General features: G+C 35.4%; 1 protein-coding gene across 1 annotated transcript in view; it reads left to right on the forward strand.

Moving 5' to 3' along the window:
- LOC127970623 (CUB and sushi domain-containing protein 1-like) overlaps window positions 1–26,442 on the forward strand; it is a 531,205-nt gene that overhangs the window by 313,290 nt on the left and 191,473 nt on the right. The window contains exons 4-5 of the mRNA XM_052573279.1: window positions 15,273–15,467; window positions 17,035–17,242. Coding sequence (XP_052429239.1) covers window positions 15,273–15,467; window positions 17,035–17,242 — 403 coding nt within the window. The remainder of the gene's footprint in view (window positions 1–15,272; window positions 15,468–17,034; window positions 17,243–26,442) is intronic.

Consider the following 26,442-nt stretch of genomic DNA (forward strand, 5'->3'; position numbering starts at 1 on the left):
ACGCTCACGCGCTCCTCCTGGTCCCGGTGTGAATGCACTCATTGATTAACATGGACGCCGAAAAAAATATTCGCTGCTCGCGCGCCGCTCACGCTTGCGGTGTGAAACAGGGGTTAAAGGCAGTTCATCATTTAATTCATTGATGTCATCTCTGTTAAGTTTAAATAGTGTCTGTGCATTTATCTGCAATCAAGTCAATGATATCGCTGTAGATGAAGTGACCCCAACTAAGCAAGCCAGAGGTGACAGCGGCAAGGAACCGAAACTCCATCGGTGACAGAATGGAGAAAAAAACCTTGCGAGAAACCAGGCTCAGTTGGGGCCCAGTTCTCCTCTGACCAGACGAAACCAGCGGTTCAATTCCAGGCTGCAGCAAAGTCAGATTGTGCAGAAGAATCATCTGTTTCCTGTGGTCTTGTCCTGGTGGTCCTCTGAGACAAGGTCTTTACAGGGGATCTGTATCTGGGGCTCTAGTTGTCCTGGTCTCCGCTGTCTTTCAGGGCTGTAGAGGTTCTTTTCTTGGTGCTGATCCATTATCTGGTCTGGATACGTACTGGATCCGGGCGACTGCAGTGACTCTCTGATCTGGATACAGACTGGATCTGGTGGCTTCGGTGACCTTGGAATAAGAGAGAAACAGACTAATATTAGCGTAGATGCCATTCTTCTAATGATGTAGCAAGTACATCGGATGTTATGGGAAGTGTTCCCGGTTTATATATGATGTTTTATATCAAAACTGGTGAAAATACAAATTATAGTAAGTTGATCCACATATGACAGCCTCTGAACTTGGTCAATATTAATCTTATATACAGGCACTGGACTAAAAAATACATTTATCTTCCAAAATTAATTCAGCGGTGTAAGGGAAAACTTAGCAACTTAGCTCAAAGGGCATCATTTAAGATTTTTAATGGAATTTGAACAGAACAGTGAAATCCCAAGTTTACAGCAATACGTGACATTGCATAGACATGAACTACCATCAATCACTTGCATCCTCAATGAGGTTAAAATGATATCATATACACCAGTTTAGCTCAGTCTGGAGGTACGTTACTTGTGTTGACTGTGTAAAGGGGAGACACGGCGTTACAAAACTTAACTCAGAACATGAAACTCAGAACATGAAACTCAAACGGAAAATAAAATAACCTAAAGTAAAAGAATAGAAGTAAAGTTTGACTAGACTAGGTGGTGTTATTTCTCATCGTGGCTAGGTAACAGCAAGTGTGCAGGTCGAAGCACGCTGGAACAGCGCTCAAAGAATGCTAAAAGTGATGACTGAAAGTAAAAGCTAAGAGCAAAAGCTAAGAGCAGGCATGACTAAAAGTAAAAGCTAAAAAGCAAAAGCTAAAAGCAAAATGTGATGGTGTCCTGAGTATTTAAACTGGCCTTTTGGCCACACCTTAAATGTTGTCTTTACCAGTGAGATATTATCTTTGCTTGGGGTGTTGTGATGTTTCTTTTGCCCGTTTAGAAATCATGTTTTCTTATCAATCATGTGGCCCGAATTTTCCCACTCTTGCAGGGTATAATTTTGGACATGATTCTTATAACAGTGAATATGATTTACGGTTCCCGTTCAGATTCCGGTTCCGATTCCATTAAATCATAAAACAACTATAAAAAAATTGTGGTAAGGAAAAATGCACAATACTCAATACTGCTTATTACTTACTGTCAACTTAATTTAAAGGTTGTAAATGTCAGATTTCAACATATATTACAGTATATGGATATTCATAAGTAGGGATGCACCAGTTGACCGGCCATAAATCGGAACTGGCTGGTTTTTGCTTAAAATACGCGATCGGCAGTCAGACGGTTTTTGGTCTTTTTTCGGCCGATTTTTACGGAAGTGCACCCGCGTGCACAGGCTGCATTGTAATCATTCGTTATCATGTCATTTGTGTGGAAGTTTTTCGAAATCTGTGTGGAGGACACGGGCAGCCAATCAGCACTGGAAGTGCAGAGCTACACGTCTGAGGCACAGATAGCAGGAAGCGGACTGCACAAAATAAGAGTCCCTTTCCTGCTCACTGAGGCTGCGCGAGCATACTGTACCTGTTCACGTCCTTCACAGGAGGAGACAGTGAAGGGATATTCAGCTCAACTTTTCACGATGGGATGTGGATGAGAAACTAAATGGACTAAACCGTGACAAAGCTGATTTCTTTTTTTTCTTTTTCTTTTTGTAAATGAGAACTTGCATACATGTTTGAAAAGCCAGAAGTAATCGTCAGTTCTGTATAGGATGATTATTTTTATTTTACCTTAAAATTATATCGACTGAATTTGATTTTAAAATCACCTGCTGTAGCACACTAAAAAAGTGTTTCATTTATCCAATAATAAAAAAAAAAAAAGTAGGGTAATGATTCACATCTATATTTTTTAACTTGAGACAATAGTTATTTATTTTTCATTAGCTCAAGTAAAAAAAAATATATAGATGTGATCTAGTGTAGTAGTATAGTGTGGATATCTTATTTATTTATTTATTTATTGGATGAATGGGACACTTTGCATCTTTGTTTTATTCGCACCAAAATTATTTGATTTTAACATTTTGGAATAATATTTATTTAGCATATTTTTATTTAGTCTCACTGGTAAAGACCTGGTTTTAAATTTAAAACCAAATTTAAAGACTAAAATACTGAATGCTGATGCTGAATGAGTGTTGAGTGTGGTGTTTGGACTGTGAAACTATTCCGTTATTGCCTTTAATTTCACATTTCTGTTGCACACAGAGCCCCGACCTCTGCCCCATCAAACACATTAGGGATGAGCTGGAATGGAGATTCCACACCAACATCATTGTCTGACCTCAAAAATGCTCTACTGGATGAATGGGAAAACATTTCCACAAAAACACTAAATTTTGTTGGGGACAGATACTATTCGTCCATAATAATGACTTGACTGCACAAACACTACTGAATTAGAACTTATCTGAACTGGATGATGGCATAACTGTTTTCACTGTCTCCAGAGCTGTGTTAAACTCTTTTCACAATCGATTAACTTCACACAGTTATTGAACAGAACTGAATCAACAGTGAACTGATTTCAACTAGGCCTAAATAATGACTGTTTATTATTGTCTTGTACTGTTGTACTATTGTAAGCTGCTTAACTAAATGGAATTCTGTTGAAATACCTGAATCACCATTTTCTTATCACTGTAAAGCTGACTTGAAACTACCTATATTGCATGAAGCACTACATAAATAAAGGCAGGGCCGGATTGGGACTCATTTTCAGCCCTGGAGTTTCATGCCTTTAGACCGGCCCACTTTAGTTCACAACTGACTATATTAAAATAATGTAATATAAACCTCAGAATATAATTCCCTACAGCCTTGTAATTCATTGTATTTTTAAAAACATCATCATTTCCAATTCAGTACAAAAACAATAGCCTAAGTTTTGCTTCAAGGTGAAGATTTATTAGAACATTAAATAACAGTGTAAGAATCTCTTTTCTTTAAGATTTAGTATTCATAATTATCCAAACATTGAAATAAAGAAAAAAAAATCTAATAAAAACAAATGTATAAAACAAAATAAAATTAAAATAAAATGTATTGCACTTTCTAACGACAGTATCAGCTCAGTTTCATTAATGTATTGCTGAATTATCAGGTATCATTATTTTATCTCAGGGCATTTTTCATTGAGATAAAATAAATAAATAATTAACCTTAACGTTAGCTTACTTACCGGCCTCGTCGTCTCCGTTTGTTTTTTTGAGGAAGAATGTGCTCAGCTTAGAACATTTTTGTCTTCGTCAGTTTCCAAAGCTTTCTTCTTATTTATTCTGGACTTTTATTCCATTTTTATCTCACTTTTTATTTTTATTTTGAGCAACTTGCAAGGTGACGTGTTGGGGGCGGGGCCAGGGAGTCAACAGATAATCACGTCATCATTATCTTGCAGGCTGCACTCTGTGAGAAAAATATAAAAAATATAACGGTGACGGTGGTAAAATAATAAATAAAAAGAGTGGGGCTGCGGTAAAATAATAATAATATAATATATATTTATATATTTCAACCCAGTGCCATGACAACAACGGCCCTCGCAGCCAAAAAAACATACTGGCCCACCGGGAATTTTCCCGGTGCTCCCGATTAGCCAATCCGGGCCTGAATAAAGGTGACTTGACTTGATTAAAGTCACTGTTGGTGTGATGGTCTGGTCTTCTAATACTTTTGTTCATATAGTGTATGTCACTTTATACATAGTACCCTGATCATTGTTAGTGGGAAAACTACAAAATTAGAAATTAGACATTAGAAATGGGCTTGTCTGGAATATTTTATGGTGTTTTGTAGCTAGTTTGTCACTCTAAAATATTCCATCCTGTTTGATAAAAATACAGAAATAATTAAAAAAAAATCAACATATACATGTTTTACTATGTTTTTCCTCTGCACCACAGTATAGAACAATATGTCGTTTAGCAAATCTTTGCCATTTATGCAGTGTTACATTATTAAAGTGTGCAGTGTATTGAGTGTGCTTAACACTGATCTTTATACAATAGACGATCAAATAAATGGTTCCAACATATGATAGAGTTTAGAGACACTGGCCATTTATTCAGAGAGAATAGCCCATATTGATTTTTGCATTAAGGTTGCCTCTGGTGAAATATCATTCTCAATAGAGGTGACATGGTATGACCTGGCAGGTAAACTATTGCTTGGTCAAGTCCCCACACAATCGTAAAAATGTGGCATGCTCATTAATCTGAACAAAAACATTTTTATTGGGAATCCAAATTATGTTACCTCTGCTGTGACTACAACAGGGAATTGCACACTAACTTTACACCAGAAACAACAAAAGATCCAAGATCACGTCCATAATAATAAACAGGAGCAGACTACACTTACAGCATGAGTTGCATTGTTTTACAAAGCATCTTTAGTTGATTTCTGCCCCGTTTTGTCATAATGTACAGCTAATTCATTTTTTTCCCTTCTGTTTACTATTAATACACTGATTGATACACACACACACACACACACACACACACGCACACACAAACACACACACACACACATACACACACACACACACACACACACACACACACACACACACACAGTACTGTGCAAAAGTCTTAGGCCACTAGTATTTTCACCAACAAAAAATGGTTTTAATTTAGTTATTTCTATATTTTTCTGTAGTGTGTCAGTAGGAAATATCTGTTTACAGTTCAGTTTCTAAAGCAAAAGATAGAAACATCTCACTTAAAACCCTTTTTTTTTTCTTTTTTTTTTTGGCTAAAAATAAATTCCCTTACTCTTTACAGTGAAAAACTGTAATAGATAATTGGGTAACACTTTATAATAACTGCATGCTATTAATTATTAGTTAAGCATTAGGAAACAGCTAATTAATCATTTATAAAGCATTAATAAACATTTATAAGCAGTTTATAAATACAGATATAAATGCTTTATACCTGATTTAAAAGCATATCTATAATGTGTTTAATAATTGTTTTTTCATACTTTATTAATGATGAATTTATCATTTCTAAATTAAGTATAGCATTATTTACACACCAGTTATTAAGGAGTTGTCAGTAGTTCATAAGGTCACTTAGAAATTGTAAGTAAATGATTAATAAATTATTTAAATGTGCATTCATACATCTTTTTATTCAGAGATATAGTAATAGTTACTTATAGTGTTAATTAATTGTTTTATTAACATGTATTTCTACTGTAATTCAGGGTTAATTCAGGTAGTTATAAAACATATGTAGTTGTTAGTTAACTATTTTGTGAGCTCTTCTAAAGTGAGGACTATTTATGCCTTGTAAAGCTTTTACAAATGAGATTTAAAGGCTGTTAATATTTATATGTTCTGTATCACTGTGTTGTGTTTGTTTCCATTTTTTGTTTAGAAGATAACTGAGCCTTCAAATATCCTTTATAAATGCTTTACAAGGCATAACTAGTCCTCACTTTAGATGAGCTCACATAAATAGTTAACTGACCACTACTAAATGCTTTATAACTACCTGAATTTACTAAATTTCTTGTGATCTTATGAACCACTGGCAACTCCTAAATAGCTGGTTTGTAAATAATGCTATACTTCATTGAGAAATGATAAATTGATCATGAATAAAGTATGAAAATACAATTATTAAACACATTTTAGATATGCTTTTAAATCAAGAATAAATCATTTATATCTGTATTTATAAACTGCTTATTACTGTCTATTAATGCTTTATAAATTATGAATGATCTGTTTACTAATGCTTAATTAATGATTAATAGTGTGCAGTTATTATAAAGTGTTAGCGATAATTGGAAATATAATGTTATTATACAGTCAAATACTGTTAAATGTACAGTTTTACGTAAGTTAAAAATAAGTCATCATATCTTTGTGTATTTAGTTAATACAGTAAACTGATTGCTAAAATTTAGTGACTGCTCACATTTGATGGATTTTCATTGAAATAACTTTTTCATATTTGTTATGTACATAAGATTTAAAGCTTCACCTCACAGTATGTTAATACATGTTTATTGTAGTCTTTTTTTTACTGTACATCGGTACACTTTAAATTGTTGCTTCTTATTTTTACATTACAAATATACTGTGCTCTTTTACAGTAAGTTATATACCTAAATAACTTTGATATTCAATGTAGCATCAGTAGCAGCTAATAATGGAATAAAGATTCAAAGCCATTTTTTGTTGTTGTTGTTTAAAAATATTTGCAACACTCATAAAACAAACTGTGATGTGCTCACTAATGGTCCTCAGGTCTGTCATTCAGTGAAAAACGTCTATGAAAAGCACTCTAATTCAATAAATTATGTGTAGTAAATTAGACAACATCTCAAATTACTTTCAACAAGTAAGAATAAGGCATTTAACCTTATTTTCAAGCATTTTTAAATGTTTAAAGGGACCATATCAATGATTTCCATCATGATTATTTGAAGTGTAAACTCTTATTTTTAGTCTGTTGTTTATATTCTTACTCAGTGAAGTGTTTTGGTGTTATACAGTACATGTGTCTTACGTGCAGCTACTTGAACTGTGGGTTTAAGCCCTGACTTCTGTTGTGCTGTCTGTTTCTATTGCAAAATACATTTAACTCGCAATCGCTGTCTCTTCTTCTCTGTCTGTGGCCCTGCAGGGTCCCTTAAGAAGGCTGTCACATGTTAGGGGCAGATAGCTTTTTCATTCCAGCACTTTCGCACTTTCACAGCCCAAACACCTCCCCTCTGAGCCGATTCTCCGCACCTCCTGATCCATATCCCTCTCCTGCCGAGAGGTTTCGGCTTTTCTCATCCATTGCTTCAGTTCCGATGAAGGAAATGAGAAATGGGTTTTAGACCCAGAGTGTCAGCCTTAACTACTTTATTGATCTTTGCCAATGTCACAGGAAGAGAGAGAGGCTCAATTAGGTGTTGATCTTATGAGAGACTAATCAGTGCCAGAACTGTCATTCACAAAGTCTCTAAGAGTACTGTTGATGCTCATATACCTTGAGGAATAATAGAATAAGATTCACACATCAGCTTGGTGAGAAACATTGCTAAATTAAGTATTTTCTTTTTAAAAAAAACAAAACGTGTTTTCTTGAGAAGGTTATAAATCAGCAAATAAATCTAATAGTCTTGTGTAATATCCCTAAAAAAGCCAGTTTCTTAAATGGAATAATCCTACAGGGAATGACAATCCAATTTTTGGTTTAATAATAACAGAACATGTTTGTTGAAGTTTAGACCTCATGTGAGCTAGCTCTTGGTCCTTTAGTGAGCAGTGACTTTAGGTCTTTAACTCTAGACAACAGTGTTTTATTTTTATTTTGTTTATTTTTTTTTTTGTTTCTTGCAAAGAGAGGCATGTGAAACAAAAGCATATTTTTTTAGGTCAGACAAGGTACCACATACGGATCGATTCAGATGTCCCAATTTGATTTGATTTTTATTTGCAAGCTCTCGATTCGGTTTTCTATTTATTTTATTTTTATTATTACATTCAGTAAATATAGTTTTAATACAAATCCTAAAATAATAACAGTAAATATAAGTTTACATATGGTGAATTAATAAAAATAAATTAAGAACCACAGATTTTTAAACCTATTATTTTTCATATAGGGTCCCTTTTTTAAACAATAATATAAAATATATATTTTTCTGGTTATCAGATGAAAGTATAAAACATTCATTTATTCTAATCAAATGAAAATTAAACCCTTTAATTTTTGGCAAAACAAAGTGCTGCACAACAGGTTTGCTGTTAAAATTAAAAAAAGAAAACAAATGTAATTATTCCTTTAAAAATAAAGGTTTATTAATATGCATTAGCAGTAGTATCATTTAAGTTTTAAGACCGCTAAATAGTACAAACCCGATTCCAAAAAAAGTTCAAACACTTTACAAATTGTGAGTAAAAAAGGAATGGAATAATTTACAAATCTCATAAACTTCTATTTTATTCACAATATACATAACATATCAGATGTTGAAAGTGAGACATTTTGAAATGTCATGCCAAATATTGGCTCATTTTGGATTTCATGAGAGCTACAGTACACATTCCAAAAAAGTTGGGACAGGTAGCAATAAGAGGCCGTAAAAGTTAAAATGTACATATAAGATACAGCTGGAGGACCAATTTGCAATTTATTAGGTCAATTGGCAACGTTTCGGTATAAAATAGCCTCTCAGAGTGGCAGTGTCTCTCAGAAGTCAAGAGGATCACCAATTCACCCAATGCTGCGGCGAAATTATTGGAGCAGTATCAGAAAGCAGTTTCTCAGAGAATAATTACAAAGAGTTTGAGGTTATTGTCATCTACAGTGCATAATATCATCCAAAGTATTAGAGAACCTGGAACAATCTCTGTGTGTAAGGGTCAAGGTCAGAAAACCATACTGGATGCCTGTGATCTTCGGGCCCTTAGACGGCACTGCATCACATACAAAAATGGTCTGTAACGGAAATCGCAAAATGGGATCAGTAATACTTCCAGAAAACATTGTCGGTGAACACAATCCACTGTGCCATTCGCCATTGCCGTAAAACTCTATAGGTCAAAAAAGAAGCCACATCTAAACATGATCCAGAAGCGCAAGTGTTTTCTCTGGGCCAAGACTCATTTAAAATGGACTGTGAAAAAGTGGAAAACTGTTCTGTGGTCAGACGAATGAAAATTTGAAGTTCTTTTTGGAAAACTGGGACGCCATGTCATCCGGACTAAAGAGGACAAGGACAACCCAAGTTGTTATCAGTGCTCAGTTCAGACGGCTGCATCTCTGATGGTATGGGGTTGCATGAGTGCATGTGGCATGGGCAGCTTACACATCTGGAAAAGTACCATCAATGCTGAAAGGTATATCAAAGTTCTAGAACAACATATGCTCCCATCCAGACATTGTCTCTTTCAGGGAAGACCTTGCATTTTCCAACATGACAATTCCAGAACACATACTGCATCAATTACAACATCATGGCTGCGTAGAAGTATCCAGGTACTGAAATGACCAGTCTGCAGTCCAGATCTTTCACCCATAGAAAACAGTTGGTGCATCATTAAGAGGAAGAAGCAACATAGAAGACCTAAGACCTCATCCATGCCTTAGTATGTGTGTACTTTAGTAAACAAAACCGTGCGCTGCGCCATCCGCCATTCATTCATTGATTGCGGAAAACATTGCGCCTTAAGCCTGATATCAAATGCTTCCGCAGATTTATAGTATTCCTATAGCATTTCACCCAAGCATTGCGAACCACGCGTATGGATTTGTTCTTAGTTCTCATCAACAGTATCTCCACCATGATAAGCAGCACTGAACGAATGACAGGCTTTCCATCGTGCAACATCGTGCAAGGCAAATAAGAGTGGAGAAGAGCAATGATAAGAATCATGTTAATCAGATCTTGTTTTAAATGGGTGCTCAAATAATTACAGGAAAAGACCGATTCACGGCTTTTGAGAATCGATGTCATAATAATAATAATAATAATAATAATAATAATAATAATAATAATAATTATTATTATTATTATTATTATTATTATTATTATTATTATTATTATTATTATTATTATAATAATAAACGATGAATCGAAAAATCATTTATTTATTTATTTATTTATTTTCGCCCAGCCCTAGTACCACATAACAATATAAAAGATTTTCACATTTTATTAAATAGCTGGATGAAGTAGGATGGATTTGGTCATAATCCTGCTAGAATAAATTGTTCCTTGACATGTAACCCCACTGTACTGACTAATCAGCATCAAGTGTAGCAGTATGTTTTATGTTTACGTTTTAGATCTCATGGCATGGATTTGGGGTGAGTGTATTATTGACAAAACTTTCTTTTGATGTTGCAGAATAATTGTGAGATCAACAAAATGGATAGACATATCCAACCATGCAGTAGTTTAAAAATAAATAAATAACATCACTTATTCATGATGAGATACTCAATGACAACACAAAGTGGATGCACTTCAAAAATGCACATTTCCTAATTTTTCATTTACATTTAATAAAATTGTCCTTCACCTATGATTAATCAGATAATAAATCAAATATTTACCAAACTCTCTCTGAATCCTGCACAGCAGGCTACATCATCAATGTGAAAATATGATTAATGAACAGAGCTATTCCAGTAGACCGGGATCTCAGTGGGCAGACATTTCCACAATGAATTATTCCAGATTAAATCAATTGCAAGTCGTAAATGCTTAAAATAGAGCAGCAGACAGACAACATTTTCATAGGCTTGGATGCTTCATCCGACGTCTGCTGGGACACAGCTTTTTCACTGGATCTGAGTGCATTATGAGTGCAAAACCATGAATATGAATGTACAGTTGTGCCAAAAAGAGCTATTCCAAAATCACAACTGTGTTGACGATGACACATCTTGTTTCAACTAATCCATCTCAGCCAGGGACGCAGTTTTGAGGTGATTTAAATAACATGACCAAGTAAACCATGCCTGTTTAATTTTGAATTTAAATATCTGTTTAATTCTGTTAATGACATTGCTAAAACTCATTAGTAGATGCATCCAAATGAGACCCAAATACATAAGGGCTGACTCAATTAAATGAACATCCTCCAAAATCCACTTTTCTCAATGTGGTCTCTTTTGAAACTTCAAATGCTTATCAGTGACAGCTGGAAGGGTAGGCCTGCTGCTGGGACACAGCCTACAGTTATCAATGTACCTCTAAAACAAGATTTGGCCAAAATACACAATTTGGTGCCTATAACCTACATAGCCTGCAACTGGAAACCAACCTTCATGTGGGTGATTTGGAACACTTTCCAGTGTTCACATATCACTTTTCACTCAAATGCATTGGCAACTGTAAATAAAGTTTAGCATCCACATGATGCAAAGCTAGCAACCTTATTCTCTAAAGCAGTGGTTCTTAATCCTGTTCCAAATGGACCCCCTGCTCTGCACGTTTGGTTTGTTTCCTTTATCTGACCCGCTCAGTTCTGCCTTGTCCAAATACTCACACTTGCAGTCTTGGCGCTTGAGAGTGTGTGTGTGCGACAGGAAGTAAGTGCGCAAGACTGTCCAGATCTTAAAAGTGCCAAAGTGCAGTCCCTTAATGCACACTAAATCCACACCATCTCGAATAACCCCCCAGAGCAGTATTCAAGGCTTGGTGTATCCCATCATGCATCATGTTGTGGAAATAAATTGCAAGACTTTTTGCCAAGCTGGTGAGAGATCACAGAAACCTTTCCAGTGTAAGTTAAATATTAATAATAATTAGATATTACATATACTTTGACAGCAAAACAAAATGCTACAAGTTTTGTTGGTGCAAAGGTGAGTAGCCTGTATTTATTTTGTACATCATTTGCAACTGCTTTTTATCACTTAAATAGAAGCACCAGAAATTAAAGTGTGTCGCATCAGGTAATGAAAGTTGTAAACACAGTTATTTGGACAAGGCATTCATTTCACGTATCTCTCCCCTAATGAGCTGATGATCTGAATCTGGTGTGTTAAAAGGGAGTTTTTATGCAGGTTTACTGGACAAATTGTGTTCTGCCTTAAAATAGATTCAATTCTAATTAACATTTTCTTAAGGAAAAAAAAAACAAAAACATATCTCAGCTGAAGCTGTAAACGTGCTATATTGCTTTCACATTACTATCATATTAAAAGTTACAGTTAACAACTGAGTCCAAACTTGAATTCAGGTGCTATTTATTTTTAAATAAAAAAGTAAATTACACAAAAAAATGCAGTTTTACATTAACTTTGAAATCAAATTACATAATTATTAAATGTTTCTACTCCAATTCAGGTTAACTAAAATATATTGAATAGATTTCACTGAATGACTAAATGTAATGCTACGTGACATATTGTTTACATGCCTAGTGAACTTTTCACAGCAGATCAGCAGATCAAGTAAACTTTAAATGATCCATCTTGGCATAAAAAAATAAAACAAAAATAAAATATATATATATTTGTTAAAATGAAGGTATATAAAATTAGGATTAAGTTACACATGTGCAGCAGATAAAATATTCTGTATTTTTTTGGTACACTTGCTTACGCCAATGAATACATATACCATTATACACCTTGTACCTGCATTTTATATTTGATTGTGCTACCAACTGGAAGTATTGTAATTTTATAAACAACATTTCTCTTACTTCTATCTTGGACATATTTTGTGGTGAATATGTTTGTGTCACGCTGTATGTACAGTATGTATGCAATGCTACCTTAGAATTTGGATAAAGAAAAAAAGTTATCCTTCCTACCTTTTGGAACACCTTTCACTTTGGGAGCATGGTGCCGGTGACATCTTAAAATGTTTGCTATTGTACATAAGCAGAGCCTATATAGCCAATTTTATAGAGTTTAGCAATGGCTGGTAAATCTTATGTTGTCTATTTTACTAACAGTTTTATCCAGTTAAGAACCAATTCAACCAAGCAAATAGAATCCTGAGGGACATTCTGCATCAGATTTATCAGTGAATGCAACAGAATCAACATTCAGCTCTTAAATGTCAGCTCTAGATTTAGCTGTGTTAGTTGCCACAGGGGTTATATAACATCTACACCCGTTCCTCCAGGCACCTCTCATATTTGGAGGATCACAATGATTTCTTTGAGAATAGAAACAAGTCCTTCAAGAACCCTTCCATGACTCATAAAACGTGTGAATCAAAGTCAACACACAGTCTCATATGAACATGTTCATCAAATTACACTATTGTGCTTTTCAGTAGTTTTGCATAAGGCCTGTGTCATCACTGCATACTGTATTTTTCATAACATATATTCATGATTGCATCAGTGCTTAGTATAATGGTTCATAAAACTGTAATTGAATTGAATATATATGGCCTATGGACCCTTTTCACAAGACTGTGATTATTAAAAGACTATTAAATTAATTTCTAATGATGGATATATTTTGTACTGGACTGATTAAACAAACAGCACTGGATTGGTGTGTCTGTGAAGATGAATGCTGGGGGAGACATCTTTGCCTCCAAGCATTCAGACGAGTTCTCGAGGCTGATTGGCCTTCAGGGGAATTTTCGAGAATTTTCTAGTTTATCCAACTGTGATGGGATGCAGCGGGATTTGCCCCTGTGCAGTTTGGAGGCCATAAGCAGATTTTCAAAATGGGGACCCCAGATACAGATTCAGTTACCAGCCCCAACTCCAATGTATGTGTCCTGCACATTACTTTAAAGTGTAACTGAATTTTCTTATTTCTTATCTTATTTATCTTTAATTATGATATGAAGATCTGTCACATGCATCTTTTTAGTTTCATTTTCTGGACACTTAGCGTGCTTCTCAAACCGAAGGCTGCATATCTCGGCTTCCACATCATCAATGATATAAGGATTTGTAACACAAAATATTTTTCTCAAATTAATTTTTATTAGTTTTTGTCATGACGGTGAGGATTAGAACATCTTTGACATATAGCAATGCACACTTACTAACTAGACCATCTCATTCTAGCATTTAATACTGAGGAGAACTTTAGCCTACGATCCTCAGAAGTACTGAACTAGGAAGGATGCAGCCTTCCTTTGAGAAGTGCCCTTAGTTTGTTTCTCTTCAGAGACTGTTTACTTTGTTCTCTTTTCACACCATATTTAGTCAACATGGTTGTTTATTAATTAGATCACACCTGTTTGTATTCTGTTCATCATCTTGGGCTTTTAAAGGTTTTCTCTTTTTTTTCTCTTCTCTTTGTGCCATATATTGTTGTGTTGTACACACTGCTTACATTTTGCTTCTCATCAGCGGATTACCTGGTTCTGTTTTATTAAATACCTTTTTGTTACTTGAACCATTTTTGGACTTTCTGAAAAAAACAAAACAAAAAAAAAACATGACAACTTTTTTTTTACTTTGGAAGCAAACTTTTAAGAGTTGCTTAAAATATATTATATTTAGTGAGATTAATATGCTTAAATCAAGTGAAAACATCTGCCAATGGTTCAGAAAAATTTATTTAAAACAATATAATATATATTTTGGTTGTTTAATTAGTCCCTCACAATGCTATATTTGTTTTTTTTTTTTTTTTCTGTGTACGTCTATGTATGGGTGAATCCATCCTGTAACTCTTAAATAGTTTCATCATAATTGATTTGGCCAAAATAAAGAAGTTATTTGGAAGATTAGTAATATCATCATTATTATTCATAATGTTATTTTATCAAGTCAAGTTACAACAAAGGACGGAGAAAAAAGGAAATGAGCTCAATATTATTTTCAATTTGATTTTAAGCTGTCTTCTTTCTAACTTTTAATTTACTACAGAATTGTATGTTTCTGAAAATGTTGAAAAAAGGCTTGCTTTGGATTACTCACTAAATTATATATATATTTTTTTTCACTCTTAAAATGTTTTGCATAGATTCTCTTTGAACAGTTGATACAGATCAGAGCAAATTCATGTTTTGATTGCATTGTCAACATGAAATACTTACCATCAAACAGCATCATGATCACAGAAACGCACAGCTAACGTGTAGGGGTTTCACCGCAGTCCCATGCACGAGTGCTGGGCCAGCTTCAGATGTGCATGCTTCATAGCGAAGAATCGCACTGAGACAGGCATCTCAAGAGCTCGTCTCAGTCTGATGATGAAAAGAACAAACAGAAAAGAATGAAAGGCACAGCGTGATGCAGAAACTTATTTCTGACCTTTTTCCTGTCTTCTGTTCCAGTTCTACCAAGTCACACCTGTGGAAATCCAGGGTTGATACCGAGAGGGATTATCCATGGCACCAGGTACAACGTCGGAGACAAGATCCGCTACAGTTGTGTGATGGGATACGTTTTGGAGGGACATGCAGTGCTCACGTGCATAGTGAGCCCAGGAAGTGGTGCATCATGGGATTTTCCGGCACCATTTTGTAGAGGTAAGATGCTTTATGCTTACATGGACAGATGGGTTAAAAAGCAGGGTTTCTACTGTCCTGGAATACTGTGATTACTGTATACTTGCAGGAGTACACAGTCGGAACCCTAATATGTACTCTTTAGGTACTAATTTGTAGTAATAAAATAATATATACATACATATATACATATATAGAGATAATATATATATATATATATATATATATAGATTGGTATACAACTTAAAGAACCAACCAATGCAGTTTCTCAAAGAAGAGATAATAGTATGTGATAATATGTTTACAGGGAACTGGAGTCTAACCCGGTGTCTTAAAATAAATACACTTTTAATCCTCACAAGCAAGTGCATACTGTTTCACATACTGATTTTGTGATTCTGGTTTGAACACTTCCACATGTGTTACTAAATCAGTTACAAGCTGGATGTTTTGCAATGCAAACTCAATCTGAAGAGTCATAGCGGAATTCATATGACTTTTACGTCCCTCTTCATACTTACGTCCCTCTTCATACCTCTTCACTCTTGTCAGTATGAAAGACATCTGTGACGGTAGTGAGTGGAGGAAGAGAGTGAAGTGTAAGAATTATGGTGACAGCTTTAGACAAGCAAAACTTGAGGAAAAGCTTTTCTCTCTTTCTCATTATCCTCGCCTCGTCCTCCTAATCGCCTGCACATGAATTAACGGTCTGTGACACATGCATAAACACTCTGTGTTTAACGCTATATGTCTTTCGGCATTTGGTTCAGTTCAGGACTGTTATCAGTACAAACTCTAATCTGATATCGGCCATATATATATATATATATATATATATATATATATATATATATATATATATATATATATATATATATATATATATATATATATATATATATAAATTAAATAAATTAAAATAAAGATAACAACAGCCAAACAAACAAAATACTAAAGCTGTATCCAACAATGCCAAGTAGGACACTGACAGCACTGCGAAGTGGGGCCAATTTCAGATACAATGCTCGAATCATAGGTCAGTTTGTTCAAATCACACTGATTCCTTTACTAATTATTCAGTTATTAAATCATTCATGATTTATAAAATAAATAAAACACTTTTAAAATGGTTACTTTAGGCACCTAGAGCATAAACATAGAGAAAGATTAAATATGAAATACAACTATACAAATAAGGGCATGTAAAAAATGCCCTCCTTTTATCCATCCAGAGCTCCTCGAGCCTGGTGAGGGGCACAGGTGTAGTGCATTATCATTAACTTCATCGGGCTCGCTCCTTTCCCACGGCTCTCGGCCCCGCCCCTCTCGGAACACAATAGTACAAAGACATAAAGGAAATAAACATCTTTTCTTTTGCATCTTATTCTACTTGGATGGTAGCCAGTATACTCCACTTTTAGAGAACAGAAGTACTGATCCTGTGTCTTAAATGCTGCATCGGGAGGCAGTCCTTATATTAAAGCCCTGGAGCCCTTCTAAACCATTATTTATGAATGACTACAAAAGTCATTAATGTTGTGCAATTTGACAAATCTTAACCTTGTAACTTTTGTGCTATTTTGTCCAGCTGAAGGATCATGTGGTGGGACATTAAGAGGAACAACAGGGACAATATCAAGTCCACACTTTCCTTCAGAGTATGAGAACAATGCTGACTGCACGTGGAGTATTCTGGCCGAGCCAGGAGACACCATCGCCCTGGTCTTCACAGACTTCCAGCTAGAAGATAGATATGACTTCCTAGAGATCAGTGGCACAGAAGCACCGTCAATATGGTGAGTGAACTGGCCTCTGTTACTGCTTCTACATTACAGCGCAAGGGATCACAGGATCCCGTTAATGGAAGTAGTGAGGGGAATGATTATTTTTGTTTCTGCGTTCATGCAGGATTTGCTCTGTAAATTAAATTTAAGCTACAGTTGTGATTTAATACTGGTTCTATCTCATTACAATGGTGAAAGTTTTATTGCATGAATGTGAATTAAAAAAAAAAAAATATATATATATATATATATATATATATAATAATAATAATAATAATGTGCTCACTGTGCAAGCATCACAATAACTTATCTTCTAGGATCTTTTTTTTTTTGTAACAGATTTGTAGCAGAAAATGCTCTTTAGAACATTTAGAACAACATTTCAGTCAGGCTCTTTTCATAATATATTGATAGTAACTTATTGGTATAGATAGTACATTGGATTTTTGAATAAAATAAGTTGCATAGTATTACATTAAAAATGCTATATATATATTTGAGTCATTTTTGGGATCGAACTCTCTCCTACTGATTTAATTTTATTTTTACACAGAATGGTGTGGCATTCATTGAAGGTTCAAATAAATGAGGAAAAACAATTATATAGGCATTATGTTCTGGACAGGATTTGATTTCTCAGAAGACAAGTTGACGGAAAAACAGGACTTAATATGTCCTTTCATTTTTACACAGACTGAAAAGAAAAATATACAAGCATGTTCGATTTAGAGGGGCTAAGAGTAATAATTCACAAATTAAAACTCGTTATTTGCTCGCCATCTTATCAAACACAATAGCTGTTTTTCAAGACAAACAAAAACAAGACATTAAAAAAGAAAAAGAAAAAAAGCCAGGGAATGACAAGCTTTCTGACACAAAAGAATATAAAAGTATTCTAAATAACACATGCACTATATTGCAGGTATATAGCGGTGTCATATGATAGCTGTGTGTGAGAGGAACAGATTGAAATTTAGGCCTTTATCGACCGAAAACCTTTTGCATTTCTATTTATTTATTTATTCATTCATACTGCAGAAGACTTGGAATGTAGCACAGTGCAGTCTTTATGGGCTACTTTTATGTTGGTTTTATGTTTTAATTTTAGGGTGTACAAATATACAGTACCTAAACTCCATACGGTGTAGGGCTTGTTCTGTCTTTTGTGTATTGATCTAGAGTCCCCTCTGATGGAATGAGATACCATTGATCTCGCTGATTATTCTGGGAACGTATCACTTGCTCTGTGACTCTCCCCACAGCTGTCAACTTGATGATCACCCCTCAATGCTTTAATACTTTTCTCTTGTTTTCTCTCCTCACCTGTTTCTGTCTGCCTCCTTTCATCAGACACTTCTTCACTGTCTTTTCAAAGGTTTGCAGTTGTGACTAAATTGTAAATCCTAGCCTAGTGAGAAATGATACAGAAGGCTCTGCCTGAACTCTATTAACTTCAAGCTCTGTGAATAAACATGTCCTCGCTCTTGACGTGTGGCATCGAGGCTGTGTAGTCACACAGGCACCCTCGCAAATAATTTGCTTTTCTGCTTCACCAAAACACAGGCTTGAAATTACACACACTTGCTGTAAGAGAGCAATAACATTACTTCACTGGACTGGTGATGAAATAACAGCAGAAGCTATTTACACTGCATCAGAAAAGTAATATCAGAATATTTTTTCTTACCATAAACAGCAGTAGTATACTATTAACATATAGAATAAATAGGAATTCCATGCTATATAATCCAGATGTGAATGGTAATGTTGAACTTTATGGAGAACAAGGATTCTATATGATAAATGAAGCCTAAAGCATCCACCCTTAATTATCTGCCATAGGCTGGAGTACCTGCTTTAATGAAAATCTAAAAGATTTTGTAATTATATATATATATATATATATATATATATATATATATATATATATATATATATATATATATATATATATATATATATATATATATATATATATATATTATTTTAAATGCCAAGACGGATCTTTTAAAGATTACTTGATCTGCTGATCTGCTGTGAAAAGTTCACCAGGCATGTAAACAATATGTCACGTAGCATTATATTTAGTCATTCAGTGAAATCTATTCATAATATTTTAGTTATCATCTAACTGCACCAAGTTCATGGTTTTCTTCAATAATTTCAATTAGACCTAATATGTACAATTAGGTTATGTAATAATTGTGAAAGGTATGGGTTACTATTACCCAAGGAAAAGTAACATTTTTTGGAAAACATTAACATAATGTAACTAGTTCCAAATCTCACAAGAACCCTCCAGGCTGCCAAATAGATTTTAGCTACTGCGTGTAAAAAGAAATATCATGCATGTTTGACCATTTCATGTGAGTTACACAGTCAAACATACACTTACATACATGTCCGTTGTCAGGGGCGCTGCACAAGATCCCGGGCCCTATGCATAGGCAGTCCTAATGAGCCCCCCTCCCCTTGAAAATATATATTCCAGACTTTTCAAGGGCCCTTCTCTTCCTTTGAAGCCCTGGTAATCAGTACTGGTTTTACCCCCAGTCCAGCGCCCCTGTCCATTGTAATAAAGTGAACTGAGCTTGTAAAAATAAATAAAAAATAAAAAACCCTTAAGACTGATTGGAAGATTGGAACAGTATAGGAGAAACTTAAACTTACTGACAGCCGACACTGCTGTGATATTGAGGTAGTGATTTCCCTTCGTTTATTTCTCTAACACTTCTGGGAGTTTACGTAATACATTTCCTGTCCAAGAGGATGTCTGAGAGCTTCACTATAATGTGCCAAAGGTGTTATTCTAGCTCCACAGGCACAGCTATGGAATTTAACAAAAAGGTCTGCTATAGTTTCATATGGATTATTGAAACATTGGCTGGTGAGCAGCCTCTAAGTCAGGTCTCTTCCGTGACATTCAGAAGCATTGATCCCATTTCAGTGGCATTAAAAAGAAACCCTGGTGTTTTTTATTTTTTTATTTTGTGCGAGCAGTATATTATATATGTATATATATATACACATATATATATATATATATATATATATATATATATATATATATGTATACTTTTTTTTTTTTTTGTGAGATGTCAAATCAATCAAAAATACTCAAAGTGCAGTGAGTACTTATTCTCTAATCAATGTTTGGGCCGGAGCAGATAAATGGTATGGGCTAGAGTTCTTCACGGGTCCAAAAACTAGTGCCCGAACCCAAAATAGAACTACACCGAACCAACCCGGACCATCTTTTTTATTCTTTATTTTATTTTTGTTTTCAAGTAAAAAAAAAGGCAGTCTCTGATCACGGCCGTGTGTTCTCCGATAGCACGGGTATAACACAATGTTAAACAGATCTGGGACCCAAGTAATAGATGTAAGGGAAACAGGTCAATTTAGCTCAAAGGGAATCATTTAAGATTTTAAAGGGAATTTGAACAGAATCACTGTTTCACGGCTGTTCAAGGAGACGCGCCTGCGGTTCAGTGAACGATCCGTTTAACATCAAATCTGCGCTGGATACTAATATCCAAACTATAGTGAAAACACTATCAATTAGCACAGTAACAAGATCGGCAGTTTAAGACATTAACTTGTAAGCACAAAACACAAGATACTTCTCTTTTCAATATGAATAAGGCTTTATTAGATAAATCTAAGACATATAAACTAATCTAACATAAACGCACGCACACACACATTCACACAAGTTGCAGGAAGGTCAAAAGTTAGGGAAAGATGAGTTTAAGAGAATGGAAATATGGAATCCCAAGTTAACAGCAATACGTTAAATTGCATAAACATGAACAACCATCAATCACGTAATTAGCGCTCGCATTGAGTTCCTCAATGAGGTTAAAATTATATTAGATACACCAGTAAAGGTCACAGTCTGGAGGTAAAGTTACTTGCATCTCCTGTGAAGAAGGAGCCTCGGTGAAAGGGCTATCCCGAGGTCGTTGATTGGCTGGAAGTTCAGTCTCTGAAGTGACGTCTTGGGAAGCCCGTGGTTGTTGGGCGTTGGCTGAAAGTGCAGAGTCGTGTTCGCTGGTTGAAGTTGAATGGACGTTACAAAACTTAACTCAGAACACGAAACTCTCAAACGGAAAAGAAAAGAAATAAAGTTTGACGAGACTAGGTTGTGTTCCTTCTCATAGTAGCAGCAGGCAGGCACGCTGGAACCGCGCTCAAAGAACAATGATGACTACCGCATGGCTAGATGCTACAAGCTAAAGCTAGGTAGCAAAGCTACAAGCTAAAAGCTAAGAGCAGGCATGACTGATAGCACGAGCAAGGCTGGAACTAAAAGCCGACATGGCTAATAGCAGCAGCTAGACTAGAACTAAAAAGCAAAATTTCATGGGGTCCAAAGTATTTAAAACTTCCTTGTTGGCCACCCCTCAAATGTTGCCTTGACCAATCAGATATGTTCTTGGGGTGGGTATCATAAATCATTTGTTTATCTTACCAAGCATGTGGTTCTTGCCTCACAGGGTCTAATTTTGGACATGATTCCTATAACATGATTATGATATATTTTACAAATAAATGATTGTCAGGACAATATCAAGCAAGAAAATGCGATTATTTGAATACTAGACATGACTAGGTATCCTATAGTTATCAAAAGACATACACAATAAGTGATTATACATGATAGTCAAATGTGTGGGTTACACGTAAATGAATATGGAGTTAAGCAATGGAATGATTCATTCATAAGTCTTTTTTGAGTTCATTCTGGTCCATATATAATGTATAAAAGCAGTTTCTTTGCCATTCTCTGGCAAAGGGACTTTTCTGTGAAGACAAAGGTTTAAACCCCTTCCCCCTTAGGAATTTCAGTCTGGTTTCACTGGCTGGGGAGGGGGGGGAAGTCAATGCAAGTATTTAACTTGATCTCCTGGGTTTACATGTGATGTCCAGCGTTGCATTCCAATCACGAACAATAAATTTGACAATCTCTTCTTCGAATTAAAATTGTCAATAATTGTTATATTGGTGTTAATGTTGAAAGCTGTTGTGTGAACAAGTTGGTTGGTTGGTTATCTTGCTTGGTTCTTGTGGCACTAGAACTGATTTATGACTTCCTGAGGAATTCGGCTCTCGTTTCAATGCACACAGCTCTGATAGACTCTTTGATTTGTCTGATTTGACTCATTTCTGCTACATAGATTCGGACCCGACCCAGACCCGCCTGATCATTTAAAATATGGGACCCATGTTGGGTCCCTGGTTGACGGGTCTCGGGTGCAATGTGAAGACCTAGTAAGGGCCATGCTATGTGTGTTTATGTTGTAGAGTCTTTGCACTGTTCTATTAATTTAATTTGTTGCTGCATAGCCTGCATTTGATCCTTTATTTTATAATTAAGACATTTTAAAAATGTTTGTTAATAATTGGGCTTTTTTGAAGGCGAAAATGCAGTTTATTGACTTATGGATGATTGTTTTGCTTGTGGTAATTGAGTTTCTAGTTTTAACAGATGATCAGTGCTGATCAATTCTGAAGCCTTACTGAGTCAAGCTAATGCAGGTGCAATGGCAGGCTCTATATAAGATGCTGCAGAGTGCCGTTACCTTAGAATGTTTCTGCTATAGGACTGTGATTCCTTCATTCTGTTACATGTCTGGGACTCCTTTGGTTACCTGTTTGTGTAAAATGGCTCTGATTGAGACCAGTTTCCTTAATTTTTTATATGTTGACCTCGTACTGATGGACAGCCCTTCTTCCCACACTTTCTTGCTTCACCTGAGTGAGTGGAGCCAAGGAGCTGAACATGAAGATTACAGTGTGGAGCTTCTGCTGGTAGAGGTCCTACATTCACCCCACTCTCCAGATCTAGTGTTAACACCTGTGCAGTATACTGAAGACAATCTCCGACCTTGAATTGGAGTGCATGAAAAGGATTTTGATGGATCAGAAGAAGGTTATGTGGCCATCTCTCTTGTAAGGTCTGAGCTTGTTTCTTTTCAAGCTGGCATTTCACACTTGTTCTCCAAAAGCTTCAGCCAAAGTTTCTTAAGCACATTGACAAAAACGAGACAGAAACCAAGCTCTTTAGAGAGTTGCATAGTGTGATAGATTTGGCTTTATATGCTACATACTGTAGGATACTGTCCAATCCATCACCCATGCAGAACAGCAGAAGAACTCCTGATGCCACCTTACTGTGAAGAGGAACTCACAGCCATTGAACTGAGAACAGCCGTAAAAATCATGTCTTTTTCAATGCAGTTCCCTCTCCACCATTACAACTTGCCGAAGTGGGGTGAAAGAGTTAAATGCTCTGTGTTCAATAAAGTGTATTAATCCAATGTACTTAACAGTCCAATCATGTCAGCACATGGGAAATCTTCCCATGTAAACCAATTTTCAATGTGGCCACGTTACATACAGAAACCCACAACATTCTTGTGAAATGGCGAAACAGAGGTTGTTGCAAAAGGCAAGAGTTGGGCAAGAGTGACAATGTGTACATATTTCACAGTTGGGCACATGCAATCAGCTCTCCAGCTGTTCAGACATGCGCTGCATTGCTGCTTTTATCAGAAAGTCTGTGATGTGGCAGGTTTCCAGGAGGTCACCACAGATGCATCTAGCTTTGGCTTGTATGCTCAATTCGACGGCTGTCAAGTTTTTGGTTCTAGGATGGGTGCCAGAGAAGCATGGCTAATCAGTCACTTACAACTGTTCACAGTGTGCTTGCCTCTGGAAGTTTTTGAAAAAACTGCTATGTTGTCATTCAGTTAGACAAGATGGAGTTAGTTGAGTACGTAAATCATCAAGGGGGTCCGATCATGGCTGATGATGGCTCCAGCATGGCGCTTCCTCCTTTGAAACAATAAATATTACTCATGAGCAGTGCATGTGCCTGGCCATTTGAATTGTGTACTTACATAGGGGAATGAAGACACATTTTTCTGAGCAAAAGAATTAGTTCGCACTGACCATTGTAATCTCATCTTGCCAACGAGTGATGCGAATTGCTTGTACAGTCTCCCTGGTTCATGCTGTCCTATACTACCATAATATATGTCTATTTTTGGCATATGCTGCCCACAGAGGCTGGTTCAGAAGCTACACTATTAATGTGGTGTTGTAGTCACTCTTTGTTCCCCATAGCATCAGCCTCTGACACAATGAAGAGTGAACTGCAATCGAAAAGGAACGTCTCTGGTTACACATGTAACATCGGTTCTCAGAGGTATAAGGAATAAGACAATGCGCAGCTGGCCACATAACTGTGCTTGAACTTGAATGAGTCTATCGCTCTCTGTGCCTCATTGTGATTACTGGAAAAACAGCTCTATGTCTGCTGTTCCATAAGTAGGGCTGCAACAAACTATTATTTTGATAATTGATTAATCTAACAACTATTGATTATTTCGCTGATTAATCAGTAGAAATGTATTGATTATTCAGCTTTTGCAATTAATTAAAATATTGATATATATATATATATATATATATATATATATATATGTATATATATATATATATATATATATATATATTCTAATAAATAAAGGTAATCACTTCAGCTTTTGAAAGTCATATTATGTAATTATTTATACAATTAATTTATACAAATAAATATATTTGGCACACAAAATGAGATGGCAGAGAAACTCTCTTATTCAACCATTTAATCATTTAATTACTTTAAATATATTTGTGTGGGTCATATGGATAACAAACAAAATAAAGGTTAAGTGATAAGACATTTTATTTTTGGAATAATCTAATGTTTACAACATAATCGCTCTTAAAATACCTTATAGGGTGACAATAATCATTTATCCCACTAATAAAATGACTTCATCATTAACTAGATCCAAACTGGAGAGCTGATTTATAACAGTAAATGAAGTTGTAATTCTAACTGAAAGCGACACTGACTCTGGTTTTTCATGTTTAATAATACTGTAAAGCTGCTTGATTTAAGGCTATCTAAAGTACCAAATAAATATATGTGACGTGGCTGTACTCTACTGGGGGGTATTCCAGAAAGCTGGTTATTTGACATACCCGGGTTTGTTTAGGAGTAAGTAAGCGGATAACCTCAACTTTCGGTTCCAAAAACAGAGGTAACTTTCAGGGTATGTTAGTAGACATAGCAACTCGCTCTCTGAACTTAGGTAAATATAGGTAAGTAAATATATATATATATATATATATATATATATATATATATATATATATATATATATATATATATATATATATATATATATATATATATATATATATATATATATATATATATATATATAGTTGGATTATCCTTGAACAGTCCATTTCATAAAAAGAACCCAACACCACAGTTCAGAACAATTCCCCATCAAACAATTACTGCATCATAAAACACAGTCATGGTGCCAAGATGGCTAAAGGAGATGTCACCCCCCTTTCCCTTTTAGTGGCTGTCTAATCTCATACCAGCAATGCCAGGACAGCAGGAAAAGATTTCTCTTTGTTCCCTAAACTTAAGACCAAATGGCCAAGAAATCCTGTATCCAATTCAATTCAATTCAAGTATATTTGTATAGCTCTTTTTACAATACAAATCGTTACAAAGCAACTTTACAGAAAATTATGTTTCTACAATATTTAGTAGTAGCTAGCAGTCTGTGCATGTTTGACAGGATTTTAGAAAAAAGAATAATAATAATACAAGTCGTAGTCAGCTAGATGATGAACTATCAATATTATTAATTAATAGTTATTATATGATGCAGTCACACATGTAGCAATAATTGTTAGTTCTGTTTATTGATTCAAGGTTGGCATCAACTGGGGTCCTCTTGAACTTGAGTGACCCCAGTGACCCCAATGCATAAATACCCAGCCTTATCAGAAGAGGAAAGATGCTTAGGCATTCCTTTGGCCCAGGATCACCAAAAACCAGGTAAAACAGGGGAAACATTTCTGCAGCTGTAAATTCCAGAGACTTTGTCTCCCAAAACCGATAGTTTTGGGAAAATAATGTGCATACGAGGATTTAAGTCTTGAAGATATAAAGTAAATAAATTAGGTGTTATCAGCGCAGAAACCATGATCCACTTACTATAAATAATCCACTGCGATGTATTTGTTATTAAATGAATTTACGTTTCGCCGGATTGCCCTTCATCCAAACACTCGGTTTACCTGCGCTCATAACATTAGCACAGAATCAGTTCAGAATCAATCATCAAAAGAAT

This window comes from Carassius gibelio, chromosome B13, assembly GCF_023724105.1.
Source record: "Carassius gibelio isolate Cgi1373 ecotype wild population from Czech Republic chromosome B13, carGib1.2-hapl.c, whole genome shotgun sequence".
NCBI lineage: Eukaryota > Metazoa > Chordata > Actinopteri > Cypriniformes > Cyprinidae > Carassius > Carassius gibelio.